General features: G+C 39.8%; 1 protein-coding gene across 1 annotated transcript in view; it reads left to right on the top strand.

The window, feature by feature from the left end:
- The window catches only part of pigr.L (polymeric immunoglobulin receptor L homeolog), a 42,551-nt gene extending 34,414 nt beyond the window's left edge, over positions 1-8,137 (top strand). Inside the window, exons 8-11 of the mRNA XM_018246559.2 lie at positions 1,430-1,545; positions 3,270-3,395; positions 6,139-6,161; positions 6,600-8,137. Coding sequence (XP_018102048.1) covers positions 1,430-1,545; positions 3,270-3,395; positions 6,139-6,161; positions 6,600-6,677 — 343 coding nt within the window. The 3' untranslated portion in view covers positions 6,678-8,137. The remainder of the gene's footprint in view (positions 1-1,429; positions 1,546-3,269; positions 3,396-6,138; positions 6,162-6,599) is intronic.
- The last annotated feature ends 15,401 nt before the right edge of the window (positions 8,138-23,538 follow it).

Below are 23,538 nucleotides of genomic sequence, written 5' to 3'. Positions count from 1 at the left end.
CTCTCTTTTTTTGTGGCAAGGACTTTTAGTTTACTTAAAACTTTAGTTTACTATATATATATTGTTTTTTAAGGAAAGTTTATAAATCTATTAGAATTTCCACTTTGGCAAAAAAAGTTTTTGAGAAATCCAAAATCAGTAAATAATTGTTTCTATGCCAGACTAGTGGTTTTGATTACATTTCTGAATAATGCCTCAAAGTATCATTGTACAGCATCTCTCAATCATTACATACCTATAAAAGATCTTCATTGTTATTGCCAGAGGTCTACAGAAAACTATATAGTGGGTACACTATATACTCTATAGTCTACCCATCACTTAATAAGTAAATATATAATATATATATATATTTTTTTATTTTTTTTTTAAAGACCAACAACACCGGAATTTTACAAAAAACAAAAAAGTGTATTCAGTGAGTACATAGAGCCAAAGGCCACTTCTAAGGTGGTTTTTGGAACAGTTTAATGTCCAGTATGGTTAGGATTATACAATCATATAGCATGAATATATAAAAATGTCATATTTTATTTTTTATTACTACAAAAACATATTGGATTAATATCTCTTTACTCCAAACCAAACTTCAGATTGATTTGCTTGCTGCCAAATGGGATTTTAAAAAACAAAAAGCCTTTTCTACAAGCAGGTTTTTAACATACATAGTAAGTTTGCCAGGTAGCGATCTATATATTTTTGTCAAAAATCCCAGTTTTTTGGTAATAAAAATGCTTGTTTTATTTTTCAAATTCTACTCGGTAGCAAGACAAGGCAATAGATTGCAGAAAAATCCAGTAAATTCAGGAATTCACAAATTTTTCATTGTTTTTCCGAAAATAAGACACAGATCACAAAATTCACAAATCCTTACCCCAGGGTTCAGATTGGGTTCAGATTTATGGATGATCATACCTCTACTAGGGCAATACGATATAAAAATTGCGAATATGATCATACTCAAGTCCTCAAGCTCAAGTTTTTTGCATTGAGTGTTTTTATTTCCCCAAAATCTCTTTTTATTTAAGCATGATGGTGATTTTTTAAAAAATTAAACGTGGTGAGTTTTTATTTTTTCAACAAGCACATTTGTAAATTTAAAAACATCACTGTGAAAAAAAAACAATCCATGCAAGAAAATGTGATCGAGATTAAGATGTCTCTTGCATTTTTCTACTTCCGATCATATGATCTTTCAAATATCAGCCCCCATCCAGTATTTGGCCAAATCCTAACTCTTGCAAAAAGAACTTGGATTTGGTGCATACCTACTTATGGTGTAATATTTCCCGAAATGTCTGGTTTGAAGTCAGTAATTTTTTCTCCTTTTGAGGCAAATGGAGACAACTTCAGAAGGATTTAAAACCTTCCTCTGATTTACTTGGGCAAAATATTTAACTTGATGAACAGTATATATGTGTCTTCACAGTTCAGAAGAAGGCAAATCTAGTAACGTTCTTGCCATCAGCTTGTCAGTATGTGCTGTGGTCCTGTTGATCTCTGCGGTTTTCATTGTTATCAGACTAAAGAATAAGAGGAATTCAGGTGAGTTTTAAATACAGATCAAATCGTTCTTCCTATAACAGTTCATAACAGTTCATATACATAATATATAAATATATATATATATATATATATATATATATATATATATATATATATATATATATATATATATAATATCAGACAGTGCCTGCACTCGGTCATAGACGAAGCCAGAGGTGCACGACCAAGTTTGTAGCAATATTGAAAAGAAGGTCAGCACACTCTGTATATTCAAGGTGAAAAAAGTGTTGATTTATTCACACATCATCCGACGTTTCGGTCCCGCATGGGGACCTTTCTCAAGGATACAGTATCTTTGTTATTGCACTGTATCCTTGAGAAAGGTCCCCATGCGGGACCGAAACGTCGGATGATGTGTGAATAAATCAACACTTTTTTCACCTTGAATATACAGAGTGTGCTGACCTTCTTTTCAATATATATATATATATATATATATATATATATATATATATATATATATATATATATATATATATATATATATATATATATATATATATATATATATATATATATATATATATATATAATACTTGGTCAGAGATTTGAATAATACAGATGAAGCCAGTGCCACTTAGATTTGTGTGTTAAATGCGTCATGACTCGGGATTTATTGAAGAAACTATTGTCTAAAGTCATCTTAACTCATTTAATGCATTTAACCTTTTCATATGCATACCAAAGAACCATTGTTCACAATGGGGAATGCTTTAATTAGATGGGATGCTGTGACGCAATTTTCTGTGTTATGTGGGATAAATGGGATATCTGAGTTTAGTTATTCTGTGTCACACACACAAACCAAAGTGGCTGCATCTATATATACAGAGACACATTTTTGGAAACACTGTACCACACTTTAAGCAGTCGACTGGCATTATGTAAAATTACTTAAGTGCAAGGATTAGATATAACGTTACCTAATGGCATATTCATTCGAGCAATATAGCATGCAATTTTGCACTTCCCACTTGAGACCTATGCACTTTTATTATATTTTACATAGGGATGCACCGAATCCACTATTTTGGATTTGGCCGAACCCCCAATCCTTTGCGAAAGATTCGGCTGAATACCGAACCGAATCCGAACCCTAATTTGTGGGTGGGAAGGGGAAAACATTTTTTACTTCCTTGTTTTGTGACAAAAAGTCACGCGATTTCTCTCCCTGCCCCTAATTTGCATATGCAAATTAGGATTTGGATTCGGTTCGGCCAGGCAGAAGGATTCGGCCGAATCCGAATCCTGCTGAAAAAGGCAGAATCCTGGCCGAATCCCGAACCGAATCCTGGATAAGGAGCATCCCTAATTTTACAGTCCTCATCTATGTAAATTCTGTAAACTTAAGAAATCCATATGGATATACTGCAAAACATTTCACGTGAACTTAAATGCAAAAGCACTAAAGTATACCTGAATTCAGGATTAAAACTAAGGCAAAAGTACTAGAAGTAGTGCACCTTTAAGCATTTCCATGCCTGCTTTTCTCTTTCTCACTCCTGGGGGCATGGATGTGGATTGTGGATGGGGTCCTGGTTACAAATTTTAGACCTGGGCCTGTGGGCTTTAGTTCCAACACTGTCTAAAGCCATGTGTTTCATATTAAGTCTGTGTGGCACTAGCCTAACTGGGGTTTAAATTATGGTTTCATGAATCATATAGCTAGCTTTTTCAATAATATTCTCCTTTCATTGTTTTAGAACTTGTTTCTGTTGGAAGTTATAGGAGCAATATAAGCATGACTGATCTGAATAATACTTCGCATATTGGCAAGGACAATGTAGGGATAAATGAAGCCCATGAGACAGATATGGGGTCCTCAAATTGTAAGTATTTTTAACAGAGACCAGTTATTTTCTTTATTACTTCTCTATCCAGAATACTGTTAATGAAAAAGTTGAAAAACTTTCTTTGTTATCCAGAAAGCTCCAAATTACAGGAAGGCCGTCTCGTATAGACTCCATTTTATTCAAATAATTCATAATTTTAAAAACAATGTCCTTTTTCTCTGTAATAATAAAATAGTACATTGTAGTTGATCATAACTAAGATATAATTAATCCTTATTGGTGACAAAACAAGTCTACTGGGTTTATTTAATGGTTCAATTATTTTTTAGTATTAAGGCATGGAGATCCAAATTACAGAGAGCTCCCTTATCTTGAAAATCCCAGGTCCTGAGCATTCTGGATAACAGGTCCCAGTGACATAACTAGAGGGGGGCGGGTCCTGGCGCGGGACGCGCTGCTGGGCCCCCTTCCGTACACCCGGAACCGCCGGGAATCGTGGCGCGTGAGCTGCCGGGGGGCTCTGAGGGGGTGCGGGCCCTGGCCCAAACGCACCCCCTGCTCCCCCGGTAGTTACGCCACTGACAGGTCCCATACCTGTACAACATGTGATAAATCTCATGATTTCAATACATCTACCCATGAAAGAATGATATAGCCATTCACCATTCAAAATGATCCCACATTTATTGCATCAATATAATGTATATGTTCCATTTTGCTGTTAGTGTTAACAATGCTTTTGTCTGTACAAAGCTACTACATATTGTATTTGCTTTCTTGTATAACATTTATATATGTGTTTCCTCCATTTTATTCAGCTTTCTTTCAACAAGATCACTATGTTCTACATTTCAGAAGAGGGCTGACATGGGAGGGATGAAATTAATACTCAATATATTTCTATTGGTTTATTTAAAATACATATTTGTTGATAAACCAGCACTCTCATTTTTTGAACCATTATATGAAGGTAAAATATACACATACTAACCAAGCTAATTTGATATAGGGAGTGCATGCATTCAAATAGGCCACACATTCTGTTATGTTCAAATTTGCCTTGACTAAACTGTAAATACTTCTTCAAAAGGCCCAAATAGCCCCCACAAGCCCACTAAATAGTGACTTTTTATGGCACCCTACAGCAGCCCCTCTGGCATGTGCCAGAACCCACAGGTTGCCAGTCCGGGCCTGAGGAAAACCAACATACAGAAAACTTGCTAAACAACATGCTTGTGCATGCATTCAAATAGGTAACAAATTCTATTAGGTTCAAATATTGCCTTGTCTAAACTGTGAACACCTGTTCAAAATAGGAAAACCAGGTCTGGACTGGTAGCCAAATAGGCCCTGGCATTCCAAGTACACAGAGGCCCAAATAGCCCCCATGAGCCCACTAAATAGTGACTTTTTATTGCACCTTACAGCATTTTCCAGAACCCACAGGCTGCTAGTCCGGGACTGAGGAAAACCAACATACAGAAAACCTGCTAAACAACATGCCTGTGTATAAAATACTGTTTTCAAACACATTTATAAAATTGGGGTGACATTCAGTGGCGTAACTTAGGCTTGTCGGGCCCCCGCAAAAAAAATCTACAGGGGAACCTGTCGTGAACAGTCCTTCCCCCATGCATAAAATGGGGTGACATTTAGTGACGTAACTTGGGCTTGTTGGGCCCCAAGCAAATCTACAGTGGAACCCAACGCGAACGATCCCTCCTCCCCAGGCCCCCTCCTCCTGGCCCGCTCACACTGCATTTCAAGGATTTCAATGCTGGGGAAGGGGGTGGGACTATGATGCAGCAGGCACTGCAGTACAGGCCTCCTGTCTCCCACAGGTTCAGCTGTGTAGGTAGAATGGTTACATTCCAACCCACAGTTATACCTTTAATCTGAAGAAAAAAAAATAAGAGTAAGTAGTTTTAAGCACAATCTGTAAAAAAAAAAAGCGAAAATCTTTTAGTGCACAATTTAGCTGCTCATAATCATCCAGATTGATTGTCTTGACATATTCCCCTGATAAATATGCATGTGCAGTACAGTAAATAAATATTTAATACACGTAACACATGTCTTTTATGCTGCGTGTTCAATGTTACATGGAGTTGACATTTTATTAAAAATATACACACAAACTAGGGTGAATTGAAGAAATTGACTCACCATTTCATGTACATGGGAATGAGTACAAGGTCAATAAACAGCAGCAAATTTCTTTTAACTTTAGATGAATGACAGTTAAAGGAGAAACAAATCCTATCTACTAAAATCCCCTACGCCCCTACCCTACATAGACCCCTTCCCTGCTCCCCCCAGCCTAGGTGGTACCTTTGCTAAATGCCCTTAACTCTTTACTTACTCCTCAGGGGAGATTCTGTCCAGCGGAGTTCATGGGAGCCATCTTCAGCTGCTTCAGTAATCTTTGGTCTTCTTCCAGCGCTTCAGCAATTTCCTTGACTTTCGGCGCATGCGCAGTTGTCGCAAAACAGAAAATTTCTCCAACTGCACATGCACCGATACAGCACCTACTTTCAGATTATGGAAGAAGATGTCTGCCATGAACTCCGATGCCCTGAATCTGCATTGAGGGGTAAGTAAAGAGCTAGGGGCATTTACCAGGGGTAATAGCTAGGGTGGGGGAAACAGGGAGGGGGTCTATGTAGGGTCAGGGGGGAGGGAATTTTGATTAAAAGGGTTTACTTCTCCTTTAAATATTGGTTTTACTAACAACTATCTTTTCCATCCCATTTTATTCTATTTATGCTTTCTATTTTAGATGGATCAAACACCAACAAAAAGGTAACAAGATGCTTTTACTGACCATATTTTGTTTATGTTACAAATGCAAGTTTTCATTGAGCTTTATGTGTGATCTGTAATACTGTATAACCATAATGTGCACAGATACATGTTGTGTCATATAAGTGAAGAAAATTTTACCAAACACATTTTTTCTTTTTTTCTTCTTCCAACAATATCATCTTTTTTTTGCTTCTATTCTCAGTATATGTATGCTCAGCACATTTGTAGTTCAAGTCAAATTTACCATCACTATATATAATTTAACTTTTTCTTTTATAGGTGAAGAAATTTCACCAAACACATTTTTTCTTTTTCTCTTCTTCCAACAATATCATCTTTTTTTGCTTCTATACTCAGTATATGTATGCTCAGCACATTTGTAGCTCAAGTCAAATTTACCATCTCTATTTATAATTTAACCTTTTTCTTTTATAGGGATCCGGAGATGATCTTGATTATTCATCTTTCCTGATCTACCATGAAGCTAGTGTAAATAATGCTGACATACAGTAAGACTGAGCTTATTTCCTCAAATAGCTCACACAGCAATTAATCCTAACTTCAACCAACCTTTTCTTGAATTGAAATCAAATTTTTGTAAACATGACATGTAATGGCTTTAATTGTTTAACCAATACTTGGAGTGTGAACATTTTCATTTGTTGGTGCATTATAAAGAAATTATAACAATCATTCATAAATTAAGCAACGATGGGCACTTTTTATTTGTAGACTAAATATATATTGTACAATAAAAACATTCCCTAGATTTTGCAATATATAGTTATATTCCGGCAAAGACAATTTTTTATTCTGTAGTTTTAATTATATAAAAAAGAAGACGGAGAAATTACATTTACATCAGTAAAAACATGCAACAGATGTAGCAGGTGAGTCTATCCAGGTGCCCCATATTTTATGAAACTTCTTTGGGACTACTCTTATAACAATCATCAGTTTTTAGAGCTCTAGTTGCTCACTATGGCATTTCATCTAGTAACAGTCTGAAGCATAGGACCCATCCATGTTATTGCTACCATAAAACAGCAGAGCATGAGAGTGTGTATTAGGTAGCTAGTCATCCATTATAATCAGTAAAGAGAGGACATTGGGTAATTAATGAGTGAGACATCTGAGTATCTCTTGCTAATACCTCTGTATAAAAGTTCAATTATTAGCCATCCATTTCAGACATTGCAGAGAGGTTCTTATGTTCTTGTTATTGGATTCTTTGTTTTTAAGTGACCTTCGTGGAGTGGATCCTTTAGTTTCCTAATTAGTTTTGCACCCAACAGCTTTCAATTTAGAGAGTTTGGATTTTAACCAAATGGGTGCTGCAGGAAACAGTAGGGTCATTCCAGGTCTACAATCTTTTGAAAAAGTTCCTATGTTTTGGGGTAGTTTACCTAACTGGCACTAGGTGTTATATCTCTCTTATATGTCTATGTGGAATATTAGAGTATCCTGAACCCTGCTGATAGAGCTTCTAGCAGTGTGGAGGGGGTTTCTTTATCAAACATTAGCCAATGGCAGGTATGTGCCAATTGTGATGCATAGTAATATGATGCACAGTCAAATATAGCAAGTCCCAGGTGGTCAACATTTACAATGTGTCAATCTGGCTAGATTTATTTGCATAAATGAAACTGGTAGTTATGTGAACCCTTGCCTGACCAAATCTTAGAGCACAAAAGATGGTCTAAAGACAACAGCTCAAATTCAACTATAAACTATTGATAAAATGAATAATTGTACTTTTCCTATCAACTTCTTCATCAATTTACTATATTATATACAATTATATAAAATGATTTTAATCTTAAGCAAAGCCTAATCTTGAGAAAAACAAAAGCAAATAAAGAAAATACTGTAATCACAGAAACAGACTCAAGTGTGTATGATCCTTTATGTGACAATTGAAAAATTATTTACTGTATTCTAAAATCAAAACTAATAAATACTGTATAAAACAATGTTTGCTGTTACTTGGATTACTCTAAAAAGATCTGCAGAGAGAATATGAACTGATCATAATTATCCTGACCTTCCTGAGCATCAAAAGTAGAATGATTTTTGGTGGTACATAATTTCACTTTTCACTTAAATTTTTCCTGGAGTTCCACCATTGTAGCCTGAACAGCAACTTGCACTTGTTTTAGCAAGGCAAATGCTAATACTTGTGATGTTTAAAGGACAAGGAAAGGTATAAGAAGATAAGGTAAATAACACACCAGCAACAAGGGTGCATTAAAAGCACAAGCATACACATTGGACTCATCACAAGCCATCCAGTTCTGCATTAGTTTGTATCAGTGGACATGAGAATTGCATTAGTTATGTTGCAGGGATGTTAATGGTGCAGAGAGTGAGATTTTATCTCAAGTATAATAGGATATGCTGGTGGGAGCCAATAGGACACTTCTGCAATACAGGATAAAGGCAAAAGGAAATTGTTAGTAGTTAGTTTAGTTAACTTTAGTACAGGTATGGGGTTGCTATTTGAAAACCCATTGTCCATAAAGCTCTGAATTACCAAAAGGCCATTTCCTATAGACTCCATTTTATCCAAATAATCCAAATGTTTTATAAATGATTTTCTTTTTCTCTGTGGTGATAATAATAATAATAATAATATAGTACCCTGTACTTGATCCCAACTAAGATATAATGAAAGGGGCTGTTCACCTTTAAATTAACTTTTAGTATGATGCAGATATTCTGAGACAATTTGCAATTGGTTTTCATTGTTTATTATTTGTGGTTTTTGAATTATTTATCTTTTTATTCAGCTGCTCTCCAGTTTGCAATTTCAGCAAACTGGTTACTAGGGTCCAAATTACCCTAGAAACCATCCATTCATTTGAATATGAAAATGGAATATGAATAGGAGGGATCCTAAACATATTGGATTAGTGACCCCCATATGAAAACTATAAAAAATCTGAAAAAAAGGCAAAAAACTCAAAAACTATAAAATATAAATAGTTGCAAAGTTGCTAGGAAATGGACATTCTATACTAAAAGTTACCTCAAAGGTGAACCACCCCTTTAATGCTTATGTGAAGCCAAACCAGCATATTGGGTTTATTTGGGGGGTTATTTACTAAATGCCGAAAATCCAAAAAATTCATGTTTTTTAGTATAAAATCAGAATTTTTAAAAAAAAACCAAATTTTTCAGATTCTATTTTACCCTGACGATGGAAAAAGTCAGAATCTGAAAATCCGGCATCTCAGACTTGCCAAAGGTTGCATATCAGTCAGTGGGAGAAGTCCCAGAGATTTTTTGATCTGCGATGGGTTTCGTGCAATAATCCGAAGGTTTCAGGGTTTTTGGGCAAAATTCTGAAAAAATTAGTTTTCAGGTGGAAATTCCAAAAAAACCCCGTAAAAAAACAAAATTTTCGGGAAAGTGTATTAATAAATAAGCCGAAAAAAACAGTGCGGATTTGGTCAGAGATTTTTCAAAAACTATTGAGATAAATTCGGACTTTGATAAATAACCCCCGTGATTTTCTAGCAGACTTAAGGTTTAAAGATTCAAATGATGAAAAGATCTGTTATCAGAACTGCACTTTAGTGAATTTGCAGAATAACAATTGCTCTCCTGGCTATAGGGTGCAAAACTATGGTAGTGAATTGTCCTCTACGCCTGTTAGTAAATTGGTGATGTCCATGTGAATTTTTGCTAGTGATGGCCACTTCGCCCTTTAGTAAAAGGCACTTAAAACTGTTCAGAGGACCCCAGGCTTTCATATTTAGGGTAATTTATTTTGATAACTAATAGTATGTGGGCCAAAGGAGTTTCAGGGTGGAAGTTTCAAAGTGATTTTTGGACATGTCCACCAGATTTAGGAAAGGTTTGTGGCTTGGTGCTTCGGAGTAGAAAAACATGCATCCCCAATTTGGATTCGGGGGAATGTGTACTTTTTGAAAATATATGGTTTTCTGGGGTCAACATGCTTTTTTCTACGTTTGCCCCCCCCCCCCCGCCAAAAATGATGTAAATGTGTTGATTTTGCAGTATCTGGAATTACAGAAATGATTGCTCAAATGGGGTGTCTATATTTTGGGGCTCCTATATGACATGCTTAGGTAAACCAATACATATTGGGCATCAAATTGTTCAGTGGACTCCTGGCATTCTTGTGGGAGATATGATGCTGTAGATTGGACGCTTTGAACATATTTCTATTAAAAAGTATAACTTTAGGAAAGAATTGCAACTTGGTAGTTTGAAGTAAATATATATATTTACCCATTTTTGATTCTACAGAATCTGTTCTTTCTAATAATGGGTAGTTTTCTAGGGTAAACCTATTGTTAGTGGAATGTTTGGCCTTGAAATCAAAGGTATGCCGTTTTGTGGAGCAGTGCTTTGGAAATTTGGAAGTGTACTGCTTGAAAATTTTGATCGACACGATAAATTATGTTTCTGATATATGTGATTACATAGTTACATAGTTACATAGTTAAATTGGGTTGAAAAAAGACAAAGTCCATCAAGTTCAACCCCTCCAAATGAAAACCCAGCATCCATATATACACCCTTCCCTACTTTTAATTAAATTCTATTTACCCATACCTATACCAACTATAGAACTTAGTATCACAATAGCCTTTGATATTATGTCTGTCCAAAAAATCATCCAAGCCATTCTTAAAGGCATTAACTGAATCGCTATGTGAAACATGATTTTTTTCATTTTATTAGACACCTATATTTTTTACAGAAGTGGGATTACACCAAATAGCATATTTTGAAAGCTCAGGTTGTCCTGAAAAAAACAATATATTGTTTTCTTGGGTAAACTGAAAGACCCTCCAGGAACGGCCCTTAAAGTGAAAAAGTGCAACATGTTCAAAAATGGTCTGGCAATAAAAGTACCAAATCAGCCAAATCGGCTGGCAGTAAAAGGGTTAAAGGGGTTGGTCACCTTTAAATGAACTTTTAGTATGATCTAGAGAGTGACATTAAGAGACAATTTGCAATGGTTTTCTTTTTTTATTTCTTGTGGTTTTTGAGTTATTTAGCTTTTTAACCAGCAGCTCTCCAGTTTGCAGTTTCGGCAGTCTGGTTGCTAAGGTCCAAGTTATCCTAGCAACCATGTACTGATTTGAATAAGAGACTGGAATATGAGTAGGAGATGCTGGAATAGAAAGATGAGTAATTAAAAGTAGCAATAACAATACATTTGTAGCCTTACAGAGCATTTGTTTTTTAGATGGTGTCAGTGACCCCCTTTTGAAAGCTGGAAAGAGTCATAAGAAAAAGGCAAATAATTTAAAAACTATAAAAAATAAATAATGACGACAATTAAAAAGTTGCTTGAATTGGCCATTCCATAACAAATTAAAAGTTAACTTAAAGGTGAACCACCCCTTTAATACAAACTGTAAAAAATATAAAAGTCATATTTTCCTTTATTTAAAGTACAACAGTATGCTCCTGTGTTCCACAGCAAATAGGCATCAGTCACAAATGTGCAAGCACAACTGGACATAATCTATAGTCCATAGTACATTGTGCTCTCTGCCTCTATTACATTAATTAAAAGTTATACAAACAGTGTACATTAGTATTTACTGTTATGAAATTCCAGAACAGCAGCTGTAGGTTTGTTTTCCTGCATATTGTTAGATTATCAGGTGCAGGGAGTTGCAAGGTAAAAATGCAGCTGTTCGGGAACAATTTTTGTTCAGGTGCAGGGAGTTGCAAGGTGAAAATGCAGCTGTTCTGGACAATTTATGTTTAGGTGCAGGGAGTTGCAAGGTAAAAATGCAGCTGTTCTGGAACAATTAAATGATCAGGACAGGGAGGGAGAGAAATGAACACTGCAGGGAGGACATTAAATGAACAGGGCAGAGGGAAAGAAAAGAACAGTGCAGGGAGGGGTTAATTGAACAGTGCAGAGAGAAACACTGCAGGGAGGGGGTTAAATGAACAGGGCAGAGAGGGAGAGAAATGAACACTGCAGGGAGGGGGTTAAATGAACATGCCAGAGAGGAAGAGAAACAAACATTGCAGGGAGGGGAGTATGGGGTGCCGTTTGTCCCAAATACATTCGTATTACGGATAGTTTTGTATACAGAATGTATTTGGGACAAACAGCATCCCATAAGGGAGGGGGGAAAGGAACAGGACAGAGAACAAGCAGTAAGGGTGATCTGATGTCTGCAAGGAAGGACTGAGTGTGACATCACGAAAAAATTAAAGGGATCCTGACATCGGAAAACATGTTTTTTTTCAAAACACATCAGTTAATAGGGCTACTCCAGCAGAATTCTGCACTGAAATCCATTTCTCAAAAGAGCAAACAAATTTTTTTATATTCAATCTTGAAATCAGACATGGGGCTAGACATTTTGTCAATTTCCCAGCTGCCCCCGGTCATGTGACTTGTGCCTGCACTTTAGGAGAGAAATGCTTTCTGGCAGGCTGCTGTTTTTCCTTTTCCTTCTCAATCTGAATGTGTCTCAGTGGGACATGCGTTTTTACTATTGAGTGCTGTTCTTAGATCTACCAGGCAGCTGTTATCTTGTGTTAGGGAGCTGTTATCTGGTTACCTTCCCATTGTTCTTTTGTTTGACTGCTGGGGGGGGGAAGGGAGGGGTGATATCACTCCAACTTGCAGTACAGCAGTAAAGAGTGAATGAAGTTTATCAGAGCACAAGTCACATGACTTGGGAGAGCTGGGAAATTGACAATATGTCTACGCCCATGTCCGATTTCAAAACTGAATATAAAAAAATCAGTTTTCTGTAGTATGACTCCCAACATACTACAATTTAGTGTTTAACAAGAATTATGTTATTTCTACTGAAGAACTGCATTTATCAACACTGAACCTCATTATTATATGTTATTTTATACTTTTTTTATATAGTTATTTTACATCATATTAGTCAGAGCCAATTAACCTATCTGTATGTTTCATCCAGTTTGCTGCCCGTGTTTTCCAGTTTAGTCAAATCTCTCTGCAAAGCGGCAAAATTTTGTATGGAACTGTCTGAGTTTATGCCATAAGGATAAAGGAGTAAAGAGTAAAACATTCAAAGAATTGGAGGACAATAATTTCCTTGCCCTGAAAAAGAAGCACAAGAACACTAAGGGCCTGATTTATCAATGTTATAATTAGAGTTTTTATAATTTTAAGACCCAGCATTCTTGGTACACATAGGTACCAATGGCAAAGTTAGAGGAGGTGGTGAAGTCCTCAAGAATGATTTAAAAAAACTTAGAGTAAAGTTAAGGGCGAGGACTTCAAAGGGAATTTTCTCAGAGATATTACCTGTGTCATGAGTAACGCTAAGAAGACAGGTGGAGCTTAAGGAGATTAATTTGTGGCTGAGTGATTGGTGTAGGGAGGAGGGTTTGGGGTTTTTGGAGAACTGGGTTGATTTCTCAGTCGGCTACAGGCCGCTAGGGATGGGCAGCACCTCAGTGATGATGGTGCAGCTGTTTTGGGAGAAAAGATGCTTAAGTGTTGGAGGAAATTTTAAACTAGGCATGGGGGGGAGGGTTCAGTAAAAGATTTAGTGGAAGACAGGTTAGATGAGATAGTAGGCAAAGGAAGGGGGTACTGTTAAGGGTAGGTAGGACCACAAGAGCTGGAGGTGTTGAAGGGAAAATATGATGTGATTGGTTTGGCCGAAACATGGCTGGATGAGTCGCATGACTGGGCAGTTAATAACAGTGACTATATTTTGTTTCAGAGGGACAGAGGCAATAGAAAAGGAGGAGGGGTATGTTTGTTTGTTAGGCAGGATTTAAAAGCTTATATAAAGGAGGAGATTATGTTAGAAAATGAGGGGGCAAAAATCTTATGGGTGGAGTTCTTCACCAATTGTAAAGAGTCCAGCAAATTAATTATAGGAGTATGCTTTAGACCCCTTAATTTAAGTAAGGAGGAGGCTCATCTCCTGATGCAAATAGAAAAGGCTGCTATTTTAGGTAAAGTAATGATAATGGGAGATTTTAATTACCCAGATATTGACTGGAGCAAAAGTACTGCCAGGTCAGTTAATGGGAACAAATTTATAAACTTGTTGCATGACAATTTTATGGCACAGGTTGTTTAGGAGCCAATCAGAAAAAATGCTATTCTGGATCTAGTGATCTCAAATGGGCTAGAACTTATAGCAAATGTGCAGGTCATTGAACCCCTGGGTAATAGTGACCATCATGTTATATCATGTAATGTTTGGTGCAAAAAACTTAAAAGTTAATTTTAGTGCCTTGATGGCAGCACCGTCAGAGCATTGATTGGGGCCAGGCACGGATTTCACAGGCGGGTGCCTCTAGGCTGTGCGGTCTTAATGCCGCCCGCATTACTTCCACCCGCTCGAGGAGCATGGAGGAGGAGCCGGAGCACTGGGGAGCTGTATGTCCTTAGTGCTCCTGAGAAAGTGGCAGGAGCAGCATGCCGCCCCTAATACTTTCACTCCCTAGGCCCGGGCCTTTGTGGCCTCGCAAATAATTCTGGGCCTGATTGGGGCATTATGTTTTCAGTTAAAAACACAGAGCACCTGGCCACATCTGCACTTCCAATCTCCCCCGCCCCATCGATGACGTCACAAAATGGGTGGAGCGAGCAGGCGCATCATCTATAAAAGACGAACCTGGAAGTTGGAAGCCGGCGTCCCGCAGGTTGGCCCGCACATCACTAATAAACAGTAATAATTCATTTTTTAAATATATTAATAGTAAAAAGATGCAGGTTGAGAGTGTTGCTCCTGTATTGTTGGAACAGAAAAGGCAAATGTGCTAAATCAGTTCTTTTCTTCAGCATATAAAATAAAAGAGTCAGAGTTCCCAGACCCATCTCATATTTCTTTTCTTCAGTATATACAATAGAGGAATCTGAGTTCCCAGGCTCACTTCATAGCTGCACTGATGGCTCAGCTCAATCTAGTCAGTGGCTGACTCAGGATATGATTCATAAAGCTTTAATACAAATTAATGTAAACAAGGCTCCTGGGCCTGATGTCATACACCCCCTGGTTCTAAGAGAGCTTAGTTCAGTTTTAGACCAGCCCCTATTTCTGATTTTCTCAGATTCTCTTTCATCTGGTATGGTACCTATGAACTGGAGAAAAGCTGATGCCATTCCAATATTTAAAAAGGGATTACGATGTCAGCCTGGCAATTATAGGCCAGTAAATTTGACATCTGTGGTGGGCAATTTATTTGAATGCTTGTTAAGGGATCACATCACAATTTTGTCCTAGTGAATGGCATTATGAGCAGCAATCAGCATGGCTTTATGAAGGATAGGTCATGTCAGACAAATTTGATTGCTTTTTATGATGAGGTAAGTAAGATGCTGGACAGTGGGGGGGGGGCAGTAAATGTGATCTACTTGGATTTTGCCAAAGTGTTTGATACCGTGCCCCACAAATGACTGCTTTCTAAACTAAAGTCTATTGGGCTTAATGAAGTCATTTGCACATGGATAGGAAACTGGCTACAGGATAGGGTACAGAGGGTGGTTGTTAATGGTACATTCTCTACTTGGAGTAAGGTTCTTAGCGGGGTCCCTCAGGGCTTGGTATTGGATCCACTTTTATTTAACTTGTTCATTAATCACTTAGAGGAGGGTATTGTAAGTTATGTATGCGTGTTTGCAGATGACACAAAACTATCCAGCCCAATTATCCATACAGGATGTGGTATCCTTGTAACAGGATCTTTTTTTTTTTTAATATGAAAGATTTTTATTGAGTTTAACAAGTTAATCCAATAGACAAGGCATCATAGTATTCCTTACAGTCAAGCAATGACACAAACATCTGTAAACCAATATGAAGAACCATGTCTATGGAAAGGAAAAAAAAAAGAAGATGTCAGAAAGAACCAGAGAGAGCAGAAAAGAAAAGGAGGAGGGGAAGAAGAAGAAGTGGAAGGGAAGTGGCAACCAGCTAGGCAAGGCATCACCTACATAGGCAAGGGACGGAGCGGGGAGTATCAATGATTGGGGGGCCAAATACTGTCCTTTCTCTCATTTGTCCATCATACAGAGTCTGAAGAGCTATAGTCTTGTCGAGGCCGGAGTGACCTGCATGCTGCTGTGCTTAAGAGGTAAGTAATAATCAACTTTCCATTTCTCCCACAGGCGTTTGGAATGCGTGCAATTCTTATTCAATTGACATGGACCCAACGACAATTGTTCATACGTAAGATTAGAGTCTATAAGTGCGACCAATTCTTGTTTGTGAGGGACTTTCGTTGTCTTCCAGTACTTTGGTATTAAAAGTCTGGCAGCTGTTAGAATGTGGAATATAAGGTGTCGAAGTGGTTTAGGGAAGGTATCCAGGGTATGGTTTAGTAAGGCCAATGGTAGGGACAATGTCAAATTTAAGTGGGTTGCTTGTCTTAGTACGGTTTCAGTATGGGACCATAAAGTGGAGATCCGTGGACAATGCCACCAAATGTGAGTTAAGGTTCCAATGCCGGCACATTCTCTCCAGCATGCGGCAGATACACCCGGGTAGTATTTGTGTAGTAAGTGCGGAGTTTTGTACCACCTATAGAAAAGTTTTCTCGCATTTTCAATATGATTAGTGCATTTCGAATATTTAAACGCCATATTGGCCATTTTGGTCCATTGGTCTAAGTCCAGAGCTATGCTAATCTCCTGCTCCCATTTCCGTATGTGGACCGGTTTCTCCATCGTAGGCGATTCAGTTAGTAATTTGTAGATTGTGGCAATTCCATTTTTACTACGGGGATTCTGTGAAGCAAGTTTCTCGTAACTGGTAGGTTGGAATCCTGTGAAATTCTCCGTGTCGTTCAAGAAGTGCCGAATTTGTAAGTACTTGTAGAACTCCTGTCTCGGGAGATTAAACTCTTTCATCAATGTTGCAAAAGGTTTTAGAGAGGAGTCTTCATACAATTGACCAAAGGTCGTCAGGCCATTGATGCGCCATCTCGATAAAGTAAGATGAGGGATAGCCACCTCTAGCATTTCTAGACTCGCTTGCTGGGCTGGAAACCGGATAAGGGAACATTTACCATTGACTTTGGACCAAATATGTATAGCCGTCTGCAGGGTATGATTGGTTAGAGTGCGTTTGATAGGAAGGGCTCGGGGGTGTACCCACAATAGTCCTCTAAGCGGCAGCGGTTTGATGGAGGCTTGTTCCAGCTTCAGCCAGTGTAAGTTGTCAGTGGGAAGGTTCCACGCTCTGATTTGGTCCAGGATCGTTGCCTGGTAGTAAGCTTCTAAGTTAGGGACCCCAAAGCCCCCAGCAGCAGTCGCTCTCTGTAGGTATTTTTGCTGAATTCTCGGTTTTTGGTTGGCCCAAATGTAGTTCTGGAGTATACGCTGAGCTTTATGGAAATAGGAACGCGGGACCAGCAGAGGTAAGGTCCGAAATAGGTAGATAAATTTGGGTAGGATCATCATTTTGACCGTGGCTATCCTACCAAGCCAGGAGGTATATAGTGGGGCCCACTTCGTCAGAAGTGCTTGCGCTGTAATCAGCATCTTGGGGTAGTTGGCTTCGTAAGTCTTGGATATGGAGCTGCTCAATTCGATTCCCAGATAGGTTATGGACTGCGACTGCCATTGGTAGGTATGGTTTGCCTTTAAGCGCGCCACAGCGACTGGAGAAAGTCCCAGTGGAAGAATCTGCGATTTGGTGTCATTGAGCTTATAGTAGGAAATTGCACTAAAGTTCTGTATAATCTTAGTGGCTGCCGGTAGTGATATTTCCGGATTCGTCAGTGTAAGAATGATGTCGTCCGCAAACATGGCCATCTTGTGGGTGGTACCGTCCACCTGTATACCAGTTACATCCACCGCTTTCCGAATCGTCCTGGCAAGTGGTTCCAGAGTTAGGTTAAAGATTAAGGGCGACAGGGGACAGCCTTGCCTGGTGCCATTTGATATCTTAAATGGGCTGGAAAGGAATCCCATATTGTTGACTTGTGCGGTGGGGTTGGAATAGAGGGATAAAATCGCATGCTTAATAGGGCCACAGAGTCCAAAATATTGAAGCGTTTGATCAAGGTATCCTCAGTCCACTCTGTCGAAGGCCTTTTCGGCGTCCAAACTGAATAATATAGTGGGCTCTTTCCTATTGGATGAAAGTTCTATTAATGCCAACATCTTTCTAGTATTATCTGGCCCCTGCCGTCCCTTCAAAAACCCAGTTTGATCTAAGTGTAGTAAGGAGGGCAGAGTCGACATCAATCTGGAGGCAATTACTTTTGCGTAGAGTTTGAGGTCTGCATTTAGTAGGGAAATGGGTCTATAATTGGCACACTCTTCCGTGTTTTTCCCAGGCTTTGGTATCGTAGTAATCGTTGCCATTAGCATTTCAGTAGGGAAAGAGCCTCCATGGAGGACACAGTTAAATAGGGTGACGAGATGCGGAAGCAATATGTCTTGAAAGTGTTTATAATAGCCTGCAGTGAGACCATCGGGGCCTGGGGCCTTCCCTAACGGGGTTGTTTTTATGGCCTCTTTTATCTCGTCCAATGTAATCTCTGCATTGAGTTTTTGCAACTGTGGAAACGAGAGTTGAGGTATATCGGCTGCTGCGAGGAAAGCATGAATGGCCTCCATGGAAGGCTGTGGCGTTGCTGCATCATGTTTCAAATTATACAAGGAGGCATAATATTCTGCGAATCTGTTGGCTATCGCCTTCGGGTTAATGATGGGTTGGCCTTTAGCTGACGTTACCTGAGCTATGGAATGGGCTATTTGTATTTGCTTAAGTGTGGTGGCCAATAACCTGCTGGCTTTGTTGCCTTTGGTGTACTTATCGAGGTTCAGACGTCGGAGTTGCCATTCTACTTTTTTATTATCTAGGCATAGTATTTGGTATCTCAGCTCTTGTATGGATTTCGACCTAGTACGGGTCGGGTATTGCTTGTTCAAGGCCTCCAGGTCCAAAAGTTGTTGTGAAAGGCGTTTCATGGCAGCCTCGTTGTTACGCTTGGTGGAAGCAGCAAGTTTAATGAAATGGCCTCTAATGACCGCTTTGTGGGCACACCAAAGGGTAGCTTGGGAAATGTTCGGAGTGTCATTCATACGGAAATAGTCACGCAAAGCCATTTTACAGTGGTCTAAGTTAAGTTGGTTATGTAGGAGGGAGTCATTAAGACGCCAATGTGGACGGGACCTCAGATATTGATTGTTATCAAGTTCAATGGTTATTGGAGCATGGTCAGCCCAGGTGCTGACTCCAATCTCAGAACTTGTTACAGCTTGCAGTACAGCTTTGTCGACCAAAAAAAAGTCTATCCGGGAGTATTTAACATGAGCATGGGAGAAAAAGGTATAGTCTCTCTCTGAGGTATGCTGGGTTCTCCATACATCGTATAGCGCTCGTTGTGCCAAGAGTTTTTTCAGGATTTTGGCCTGGTACGCAATACCCGAGGACTAGAGGCAGGCCTGGATGTACTCGTATCTAGTTCATAGTCCAGTGGAACATTAAAGTCGCCGCCAATGATGAGAGAGCCAGTGGTCGCTTTATCTATTGTTTTAAAAAGCATGTTGTAGAATTTGGCCTGTCGCTTGTTTGAGCTATAGACATTCACAATGGTGTAGGAACGATCTTGTATCTGTATGGAGACAATAAGATATCGACCCAACGGATCAATTGTTTGCGATAGTACGCGGTGCGGGAGCCGTTTGTTGATCCAAATAGCTACTCCATGTTTTTTGATGGAATTTGAGGCATAGATTTGCGTGGGGAAATGCTTGGAATTAATAGTGGTTGGGTTGTGACTAGTAAAGTGGGTCTCCTGTAGCAAAAGTATGTCTACTGTTAATTTCGTGCTCCAATTCACAAGCTTTGAGCGTTTTTGCGGGCTATTGAGCCCATTCACATTTTGTGATATAATCTTGATCCCCATGTTGGTGTAAAAATGCGAATATAGATTGGAATGGACTTACTCAGAATCAGAATCTCGGAGGCATGAGGCAGGGACTGTGACATCCTCGTAGGCGCAGGAGACAACTTTACCCTCTGCGCGGCAGATGATGAGGTACATGCTTCTTGCCGGTGATTGCTGGTGGCCAGAAAAGAGGGGAGAGAAAGCAGGAAGGAAAGAAGAGCTAGAGAAAAAGAGAAAACATACATGTTTAACATCAACAATATGTTTAAAACTTATATACAGCAATACTGCTAAGGTACTGGCTAAAGGGGGGAACTGCCCGGTAAACCCTTAAAGGAAAATGAGGGTGCACGAGACTGGACAACTATGGTCGGGCAGAATAACTGGGGGGGGTTTGTGGGATGGTATCCACTCTAAGGGGGGTTCCTAGCTCGGGGGAGCAAAAAAAGGAAACATTGAAAAGGCATCATAGACGCTGTCTAGATGCATAGTCCGTGCGAAGACTGGTTGTCGGATTGGTGGTCAGGCAGAGTCTGGCCTCTCATCCGGCATCAAGGTCTGTGTCACCCGGATCAGTTGTGGCCTTGTTGATCTTCCTGCTTTGTCTTGTCTGTGTCACCCACTCCGGCTGGATGCGAGGTCTTTTTTGGGGTAGATCAGTCGCCTGGTTCAGTGGTGCTGTAGTCAGGCCCCATTGCTCCAGAAGCTGCTCCGCATGAAGTGGCGTGTTCAGGATGACTTGGTGCTCATCTTTAGTGACCATGAGTTTCACAGGGTGGAGCCAGCGGTACGGTATGTTGTTGGTTCGCAGGACTGCTGTAACGCTGAGAAATTCTTTCCTCTTGCGCTGGGTGTAGCTGGAGAGGTCAGCAAAACATTGCAGCTGACTGTATTTTTCTGGAAAGTCTTTCTTTTGCCTGAAACGTTGTTGCAGCTTTTCCTTGACATAATAATAGTGAACCCTGAGGATAGTGGCCCTTGGGGCTCCTTGTGGCGCAGTTTTAGCTCGGGGTAGTCTGTGAATTCTGTCTAGCATGAGATGGTCATGAGGCATATCTGGTAACAGCTCACTCATCATTGTACAAACATACGCACTTAGATCTTGCGCAGGGACCGTTTCCGGAATGCCCCGCAACCTGAGATTATTGCGGCGATTACGGTCTTCCAAATCAGCTAATTTAGCAGACAAGATTTGAACATCTTCCTCTAGTGCGCTATTTGCGTCTATCAGTTCGTTATGAGAAGTGACCAACTCAGCCATTTTCTGCTCTAGGTGATCAGTGCGCTCACCCATCTGGAGGATATCCGTGTGCAACGAGGAAAGTGCCGATCGAAAGTCCCCCTGGATTTCCGTCCGCAAGGCCGCCAATAACCCCTTCAGCGTCTCAACAGTGAGTGGTGGGTATTCGGCCGTATCTTCTAGGGGCGCTGGCAGCTTTTCTGTGAAGCGTGTGCGATGCACTGGGCTGCTACCCGTGGAGTCGCCGCCATCTTGTGACGGAGTCCGCGAACCCTGATTCGAGGCCGCCTTAGGGTAAAAAGCAGTCATTTTGACCGGAGAAGCTTTCTTACGGGACTTCCCCATGATCTCGCTGTTAAATGCTGAATATGGCTCTGGTTGCAGGGATCAACACCAGTCTCCGATGCTTGTTTCGCTCCCGCTTGCCTGGAGCTCCCCTAATATGCGTCCATCACGCTTGATGGCTTGACTCCGCCCCCCCTTGTAACAGGATCTTGACAAACTGGCAATCTGGGCAGCTGAGTGGCAAATGAGATTCAATGTTGAAATATCCAAGCCACTTATACCCTTAATGGGACTGCACTAGGCAAAGGCCATTGGAGTCTTTGTAGATGATAAACTTGGCTGTAGCAAACAATGCCAGTCAGCAGCATCAAGGGCAAATAAGGTCTTGAGCTGTATTAAAAAAAATTGATTCACGACAGGAAGTGGTCATTCTTCCACTTTATAGAGTACTGGTAAGGCCCCATCTAGAATATGCCATACAGTTTTGGTCTCCATCACTCAAACAGGACATTATTTTATTAGAGAGGGTACAGAGAAGGGCAACTAAGCTGGTAAAATGTATGGGAAATCTTAGCTATGAGGAAAGACTGGCCAAATTGGGGATGTTCACATTGGAGAAGAGGCGCTTAAGGGGTGATATGATAACTATGAATAAATATATAAGGAGATCATATAAGAAAGCTTTATTTACCAGTAGGTCTTTCCAGCTGACACGTGGTCACCCATTCTGAAGAAAAGAGGTTCCACCTAAAGATTCGGAAGGGTTTTTTAAAGTGAGAGCTGTGAAGATGTGGAATTCTCTCCCTGAATCAATTGTACTGGCTGATACATTAGAACGTTTTAAGAAGGGGTTGGATGGCTTTTTAGCAAGTGAGGGTTATGGAAGATAGCTCATTGTACAAGCTTATCCAGGGACTAGTCCGGGGTTTTTTTTTTGCCTTCCTCTGGATTTACTGGGAGTTAAGCAGGTTAAAAAAGTTAAAAGGTTGAACTTGATAAAGTGTGTCTTTTTTCAACCTAAATGACTATGTTACTATGTTATATATTTCTCTGAGCACCAATAATAACTGTTGACATTATATATATATATATATATATATATATATATATATATATATATATATATATATATATATATATATATCTCAGTTCCAAAGGTGCACTCCGTTTACTTAATAGGGACCCGGGTGCCAGCTAGAGAAAACAGATATTTGTACGAAGCGCGACACTCAAAGGATAATTATGGATGCAAACAATATGTGTTTATTCCACTCAACGTTTCGATCCCTCACGGGGATCTTCATCAGGAGATTGCAAGCAAACAACCAGTAAACCATAATCACCCTAGAATTTAAACCCACAGGCCATTTAATGGAGTCAAAACCCATTGCTAAGCAACCACCATTCTTTGTGAGGAGTATGCGGGGAGCAACATAGAGCCATACGAGAAGTAAGGGGAGTGTACAGAATATGTAGGGAAAGTGTTAGTAGATTAGCTGGATGAGGGAAGAGCAGGTTTGAGGATCAGAAATAGAGTTAAGGAAAGAATGGTTGCCACCGTGCCAGAGAAGAGCTACCCCTTCGGGCCAGAACCCTTGTCCAATTGGAACTGTAACAGCATATTAGTTGTCCAATCAGTGGACAGTGTAGAGGTGGGTGTGCGACTCAGCACGCTGGAACTGTCATATGTCGTCTCTGCAGGAATCGAGCGTTGCCGGGGCAACCGGCATAAACCTACACAGCATGACAAGCTGCTTTGTGCAGCTCTCGCTACGCGCGTCAGGCCGTTCAATATACAGACTGCACTCTCAGCTCTCATATTTTCTCCCAGTTTCAGCCAGGGCGGCCAACGGAACGCGGTTATGCCTGCCACACTTAGTGCTGTTATATTTTAAAGACTTACTGCTTTTATGGTTTCCATTATGGATCCCAATCAGCGATGTCAGAATTTGGTTTGGGGATGGGTACTCAGGTCTCTACCCACATATCACTGGCCTAATG

This window comes from Xenopus laevis, chromosome 2L (assembly GCF_017654675.1).
Source record: "Xenopus laevis strain J_2021 chromosome 2L, Xenopus_laevis_v10.1, whole genome shotgun sequence".
Classification (NCBI taxonomy): domain Eukaryota; kingdom Metazoa; phylum Chordata; class Amphibia; order Anura; family Pipidae; genus Xenopus; species Xenopus laevis.
Note: the sequence above shows the minus strand (reverse complement) of the source record. Positions and strands in the feature narration are given on the sequence as shown.